Here is a 7,500-nt window from a genome sequence, read left to right on the forward strand (position 1 = left end):
CAGAGCCAATCCGAATTGATCTTGTAAGAGATCCGCTACAGAACGAATACGTTTATTTTTTAAATGATTCATATCGTCAAGTGTACCCATTCCAAATTTCATTCCAATCAAATGATCCGCAGCTGCCAATATATCTCGTGGTAACAAAAATGTATTGTTATGAGGTATATCAAGATTCAGTCTCCGGTTCATATTTAATCGACCAATCCTTCCTAATTCACATCTTTGTTGAAAGAATTTCTTTTGTAATTCCTTACATAAGGATTCAGAAAATACTGGATCTCCGCCTACACAAGTAAATTGTTGATAAAACTCCAAAATGGCATTTTCCTTTGACCCCATTTTTTTTTTTCCCTTATCATTCAGATTCAGAAAAGATAAGAAAATTTCAGGGCAGCACACATTCTCTAAAATTTCTCTTAGATTCAAACCCATAGCTGATGATAAAACTAGAATAGATATCTTCTGTTTCCTACTCACACGAGCCCATATCCTTGCTTTTCTATCAATCTCTAATTCTACTCTTCCCCCCCAATCTGATATTATGGTGCCGGTATAGACCGGGATTCCGTTATGATCCAATTCTGACCGGTAATAGATACCGGGACTTTGCAATATTTGATTGATCACAATTCTGTATATTCCATTTATTATAAAAGTTCCCAGGGAATTCATTAGAGGAATGTTTCCAATAAAAATTGTTTGTTCTTGCATATCCCTACTGGTTTTCCAAATTAATCCCGCAGATACATATAATTCAGAAGAATATGTAAGTGATTCATATACAGCATCTCTTTCTTTTATCAATGGCTCTACTAATTGATATGTTTCCACAAATAATTGAAATTCAATTTCTTGATCTGTATCTTCCATTTTTGGAAACTTATAAAGTTCTTCTGTTAAGCCCTGATCAATGAACCCGCAAAATCCTTCAAATTGTATCTGATTTAATCCAGGTATTGTAGACAGTCCCTCATTTCCATCCCCGAGCATTTTAAATTTCCCGTTTATTAAAAAAAAAATCCCATTATTGGATCGTTCTTCATTCAATTATATGGATCGACGATCTAGCAATGATGGAATTTCTATTTTGTTTACAGAATCACATAAAATTTTATCTAACTTCATAGATGGATATGGAATGTATGAAATACGTATGACGGCGGAATAAAGAGAATTTTATACTCAAAAATTTTATACTCAAATTAAAATTCTTAAAATTCGAATTTGCAACAGATACAACTGGCAAGGAATTGAGAAATTCCACTTAACTTAGACTTATGAAATTTTGTATAGAATATAAATTTTGTATAGAATATTTTGTATAGAATAGCAAAAAAAGTGATTCAATTTCCACCATTATTATGATATTACCTATTCCAATATGATTGGATACCAATAAAATAAATGGATTTGGGATTTAATCTTTCGGTGAGATAAAGAAACAATAATCAGAAACAATATAAAGTTGCTTTTTTAGCACTTAGCTTTTTCGTGGATTTCATTGTATTGTTTAGTTAAAAAAAAAAGAATTTGCATAAACATAAAATAGATATTTTTTTATTTATTTTTAAAATCGAGTTCATATAATACGATTGAAGTACATAAGAAGGCTTATTAAACATACGCAGATATAACCATAGCTATCCATATATATACATCTCTTCTTTTACGGGAGTTCTTTTTTGGACAGTGCATGTCATACTCTACCAAAATTTTTCTATTCAATTTTTCATTGAATAGAAATTTTCCTATAGGAATCATAGACAGATAAGATATCAGATTAGATATCTATCTGTGGAAAAATTTATGTTCTAGGGTTTACATATACTCATAATCGTTGTTATAATTGAAATTGAGAAGAATTTTTTTTATTGAAAAGAATCAATACTGATTGGTTACGTATCCAATTTTGATTTTCTTATATAATTAGCATTAGGGAAATACAATTTTAGATTCAAATCCAAGAAGCGTTCATGAATTCAAAGGCAATAGTTAATGGTTCCAATTTGTTGGCTTTTGTGACTGAAAATTCACTTTTCATTTCACTAGACAATATAAATGGGAAAGAATTTAGATAGTGTGTGTTTTGAGATACTATACAAAATGAATCGAAAAGATAGATCCAATCAAAAAAAGAAAAGTAAGGATTTCTTTTTTTAGGAATTTAGGAAAGGGATTACGAAAAATGGGATTCAAGATACAAGGGAGGGGTATTTTCGTCTATTTTGTGTCGCCTTGGCGGCATGGCCGAGCGGTAAGGCGGGGGACTGCAAATCCTTTTTCCCCAGTTCAAATCCGGGTGTCGCCTGATCAACAAAAGGCACAAAATACCTTATTCCCTTTTGCTGATATATCTTGTCGAATTTGCCTCCAACAGAAGCACGCGGAGGAAAAGGCATCTTGATACTTTTTTGATTATAAATATCTGAAAATTCTGTTCTCTAAAGTGCTGTAAATTCTTGAATCTAGGATTCAAGGAAAGTTTATAGTGGTGAAAAGGAATCGGTAAATTTGGATATAATAGTCCTTCCACGACTAATGCAGTGTCTACTGACTGAGTCTTGAATTAGATTGGATATCGGCGCAGGGAATCTAATTAGTAGTTCTTGAAAGGGTGAAAGGTTTTTTGTATACAAACTCATGAGAATTCCTGAGTACTCAGGAATTCAATCAATCGAATAGTGATTGAATGGATAATTGGCTTTTACTTATACATATCCATTTTTTATTTTTACTTTTTATTTTTATAGAAAGCACAAATGTATATCAAATATACAAATATATAGAAAGTACTAAAAGAAATTCTTTGTTTTTTTTTAGGTAACTCCTAATCAAGAATGGAATAGGCTGTCTTCCTATTGTTTCTGTAAAACAATTTGGCGAATTAGATCAAATGGAAAGAATAAAGGGTATAGAAAAACAAAGGAAGAGTCTATTATATAATAGATAGTGATCCATCTTGTATATTTTTGACTTAATAAAGAGCAACAAACGAAAACATAACTCTTTTTTTTTCTTACATTTTAGAAACATTTTATTGATACTTCCAAGGGCGTTGCTGCCTGTTTTGTTTATACTAAAAGTTTTTCAGCAATCATATAAGAACTTCTTAGAATTAATTGGATTTTTTGGATTGTTTCATCAATATATTGAATAGAATCTTTTTTTTTTGACTCTGCCCCAGCAATTCTACTATTATTAGTGAACAATAATGGAAAAATTCCTTCATATTCATAGAGATAGAGGACATAATTCACATGGATATAGTAAGTCTCGCTTGGGCTGCTTTAATGGTAGTCTTTACATTTTCCCTTTCACTCGTAGTATGGGGAAGAAGTGGACTCTAGGGGTACTACTAATTGAGTTGAGAAATCAAACTGTATCGATTGTTTTATAGATCATTCTGCAAAGATTTTAAATTTAACTGTTTAAATTGAATTCAATTCAATTATTTAATTATTTAATTCAATTTCTAAATTCTTACAAATACAAATTTAGAAATTGAATTCAAAATATCTTCATTTCCAAATTCTATTGGATTTTAGTGAAGTAATGTATTCTATAAATAATTAATATAAATAATTAATATATGAATAATACCCTTTTAATCATAATCAAAAAAAAATTTCAACGATTCTCGTGTTCATATTTCGAAAGTAAAAGGAATACAAATGATAGGAAATTTTTTCCAATCTTTTTCTTTGTTTTTGTTTACCTCTTTCCTGTTCAAAGAGAAAAGAAAGCCGTTCTTTTATTAAAGATATTAAAGAAAGTAGCTCTTTTAAAAGCAGCTCTTTTATTAAAAATGAAAAGTGATTAAATTAAGTGAATTTTCTATGGGAAATAAGATAGACATAGACATAGTGGTTCTCCAATGGGATACTACGTATACTAAGAGATTTTCTTGCTTAGTGCTTGGTTTAGTATTTGTTTTATTATTTTAAATATTGGATTTATGCTATACCTTATTGACTTGACTCATTTCATATCATGATTAAAAGGTTAAAAATCGGCAGGGTTTACTAATCCTTTTCGTTGAAATCTTAAAAAATTTTTATAGAACTCCCTTCCTTGGACAATCTGCCAACTATTCAATCAATTACTTCTTCGAAATGCTAAAAAAAGATTTCTTGATTTTCTTTTATTAATTTAAAATTTAATATATGTTCATATTTTTTTTCCTTTTCATTGATTTTATTCTTTCGGTAAACGCCAGGATTCATATTGAAAATAATCGGAAATCTAGGAATTAGAATCGTAAAAGTAAGAGTTGCCTTTCGACTATTTCAGATTAATTGGAATCAACACAAATCAAATAGATGAAGAAATAGAATTGGGACGTTCTGTACATTACATATAGATATATGATATCTAGATATATGAATATGAGAGGATATTATAGATTAATCTATCTCTATATTAAGCCTATATCTTTATACAGTACAACTTTATACACTAGAAAAACAAAAATAGATAGTATGATAGAAAGAAATATATTTCTATTTCTTTCTATCATACTATCAGATCTCATAGAATACTGCTAATTCTAGTCCGCTCATTTCATCTAAGACGCAAAATAGGAATCCTTTTGATTTTATTTTTTCAATCATTAATATTGATAAGAAGTCAAGTTTCATTCAAATTAATCGCCTTGACTAACTGTTTTTACGTATATTATAAGTAAAAAAGCGGTAGGAACTAGAATGAACAGTGCAGTAGCAATAAATGCAAGAATATTTACTTCCATAATCTCATCGCTTTTTTTTTTTTCTTTTTTTGCAATAACTCGGGATTTAATCCCATAGGGATAATAAGTCTTTCGCCTCTAAATTCAATGGGATGAATTCCATCTCGATGATATCGAGTCTGATCAATATTATGAATAACAATATCTGAGCTATCAAATCGATTCATCGTCGAGAATTGAATAGTATAACATAGAAAGATTGTTTATCCATACCGAATTCATTTTTGAATTCTTGATTCAATTGATAATTTCTTTACTTTATTTTTATTTATCATATTTCTTCTTTTCTATAAAATTCTCGCCTTCTTTGTACAATCATCTGACGAAGTATCATATAACCACCTTTACACTTACATTGGTTACAACCAAATCCAAACAAACAATAGAAACGAAACAGAGAAAGGGGAGTTAAGTTCTAAACTCCTTTTTTAATGATCTAATCTTATTGGAAAACACAAAAATGTGATAAAGACAAGTCCCAATATAGTAAATATTGTATAAAAAATCGAATATTCTATTCCATTTTTTTTGTTTAGGGTTTGTTTTTCTTCAGCAAAAATCCTAAAAAAAAAAAATTATCCAGTCCTTCTATAATGGAGGTGGATCCTTATTTTTATTTGATCTTTATTTTATTAATATAAAATATTTTATAAAATATTTCTTTCATTAATATAATATTTCTTTATTTCATAATATTTCTTTATTTTCTATTTTATTAATAAAATATTTCTTTTATAATATTATATATAATTTTTATAATATTATATATAATATTAATATAATATTTATTTTATTTCTAGTTTTAATTTAATTTTATTTATTTTATTATTTAATTTATTTTATTATTTATTAAAATTAAAGGATTCTATCAAAAAAATTCAATTTATTTTGTATCGTCCAAATACAAATTCCATTTGTGTATGGACTACCGGAAAAGATATGGTACTCGATTCGGTTTTATTATATATACGGTCAGGAGAAATCGAAAAATCCAAACTCAATAGAGTATCTTTTGGAATCTTAAATATGACACTACCCATAATTGTACTAATCCACATATGGCTCCATCAATCAGTACTAGTTGAAAAAATGAAAATTCCTATATTTTATATTTCTATTTACTTTAATGAGAATGAGATTTAATGAAAAACGAAAATAAATAAATAGAAATAAATAAGAATAAAATATTAATTAAGAATAAGAATTAAGAATAAATAATAAGAATCAAAGAATAAGAAGGATCCCCTTGAGAATGAAATTGTCCCCCTTTTGCATTTTGCAGAAAAGGGAGAGATGCATTGATGTATTTTTTTTTTTATTATTAGATTATTGGATTCTGATCCATCGGGACTGACGGGGCTCGAACCCGCAGCTTCCGCCTTGACAGGGCGGTGCTCTGACCAATTGAACTACAATCCCGGGGAAATGCAATAAAGTGTACAGCATACATATTCTTATGATTTTATTCGAACCCTTTCTATTTTTTCTATTTAGATTTTAGATTGGAATCACCACATTGGAACAGAAACGGGAGTGGTATATTGATATCCACATGGATATCCACTTTAGTGATAAAAGGGACAGGGATTGCTAGTCATCTTTTCGTTATTTCAAATCAAAGTCGATTGATAATAAAAAAAATCTTTCAAAGACTCCTTTTTTTCTTTACATTACTCTTTTTCTTAAACTTTATACTTACAAATCCTGATCTGAATCTAGATCATTAGCAAGATCAGAATTTGTGAGAAAAAAAAGAAAACAAATCAAATAAAGAACAGGTAGAAATATATCAGAAATTTCTATTTTTTTCTGTATCAGGTATTTCGAGAGAACAAGGGGGTTATATCATTTCATGGCGGATCAGTGAATTATTGGGCCGAGCTGGATTTGAACCAGCGTAGACATATTGCCAACGAATTTACAGTCCGTCCCCATTAACCGCTCGGGCATCGACCCAGGAAGAATCAATTCCAGACTTATTAATAATCCATGATCAACTTCCTTTCGTAATACCCTACCCCCAGGGGAAGTCGAATCCCCGCTGCCTCCTTGAAAGAGAGATGTCCTGAACCACTAGACGATGGGGGCACATTTGCCCGACCGCCAGCATACTATGCTCATAGTATGAGGAGTTTTTTGAAATTGTCAATATCACGAAATGGTATGACTAGATTCGAAGAATCTTTCCGTCTTTCATGATTCCATAGAATTTGTTGATTCTTATATTCATAAAACATTCATTCTAATCGCCTTAAAAATAAAATAAAAAAAAAAAATCCATTCTAAATTTATAAAAATAAATTATATAAATTATTTATAAAAATAAATTATATAAATTCTAATTCTATATTAATATATGTATAATTAGAATTAGATAATTCATTTTTAATATATATAATTAGAAATATATATAGAATTAGAATTTATATTCGAAATTAGAAAAAAAAATAGAAATAATACAAAAGATTCTTTCAGGAAATGATTGATCCACCGAAAAGCCAGAAAATAGGGTTAGGGTTAAACTTCATTTCTTTCGCTTTCGTGTTCATTAATTCACTCATTGTTAAGATAAATAGGCATATCTTTCTCTCACACTAAACCAGTAATTTAACAAATAACAAATGATAAATCTGGAAATCCGAGAAGAGGGATAGGCCTCAACAAGTTATCCAACAAGTTATCCCATTTTTTTTTAAGAATTCCATTTGGTTCAGGGACAAATAGAGTCTTTGTTGAATTGCTAAATACAT

The 7,500-nt window shown here is 29.1% G+C and overlaps 3 protein-coding genes and 4 non-coding genes across 7 annotated transcripts in view; 2 read left to right on the forward strand and 5 right to left on the reverse strand. All coding sequences in view use genetic code 11, as the record gives it.

Moving 5' to 3' along the window:
• The window catches only part of rpoB (RNA polymerase beta subunit), a 3,219-nt gene extending 2,226 nt beyond the window's left edge, over positions 1-993 (reverse strand). Inside the window, exon 1 of the mRNA in view lies at positions 1-993. This exon is cut by the window's left edge and continues 2,226 nt beyond it. Within this exon, the coding sequence (YP_002720104.1) occupies positions 1-993 (993 nt within the window).
• Positions 994-2,240: 1,247 nt separating this feature from the next.
• trnC-GCA lies at positions 2,241-2,321 on the forward strand. The gene has a single exon. It is a non-coding gene; the product is annotated as a tRNA-Cys (tRNA).
• A 939-nt stretch (positions 2,322-3,260) lies between these two features.
• Positions 3,261-3,350, forward strand: petN (cytochrome b6/f complex subunit VIII). The gene has a single exon. The coding sequence runs from the start codon at positions 3,261-3,263 to the stop codon at positions 3,348-3,350; it is 90 nt and encodes a 29-aa protein (YP_002720105.1).
• A 1,295-nt stretch (positions 3,351-4,645) lies between these two features.
• Positions 4,646-4,750, reverse strand: psbM (photosystem II protein M). The gene has a single exon. It carries the CDS (start codon positions 4,748-4,750, stop codon positions 4,646-4,648), a length of 105 nt encoding a protein of 34 aa, YP_002720106.1.
• A 1,346-nt stretch (positions 4,751-6,096) lies between these two features.
• On the reverse strand, positions 6,097-6,169 carry trnD-GUC. The gene has a single exon. It is a non-coding gene; the product is annotated as a tRNA-Asp (tRNA).
• A 453-nt stretch (positions 6,170-6,622) lies between these two features.
• On the reverse strand, positions 6,623-6,706 carry trnY-GUA. Its single transcript has one exon. It is a non-coding gene; the product is annotated as a tRNA-Tyr (tRNA).
• Positions 6,707-6,765: 59 nt separating this feature from the next.
• trnE-UUC lies at positions 6,766-6,838 on the reverse strand. The gene has a single exon. It is a non-coding gene; the product is annotated as a tRNA-Glu (tRNA).
• Positions 6,839-7,500: the final 662 nt, after the last annotated feature.

The sequence above is a fragment of the chloroplast genome of Jatropha curcas, assembly GCF_041381405.1.
Source record: "Jatropha curcas chloroplast, complete genome".
Taxonomy (NCBI): domain Eukaryota; kingdom Viridiplantae; phylum Streptophyta; class Magnoliopsida; order Malpighiales; family Euphorbiaceae; genus Jatropha; species Jatropha curcas.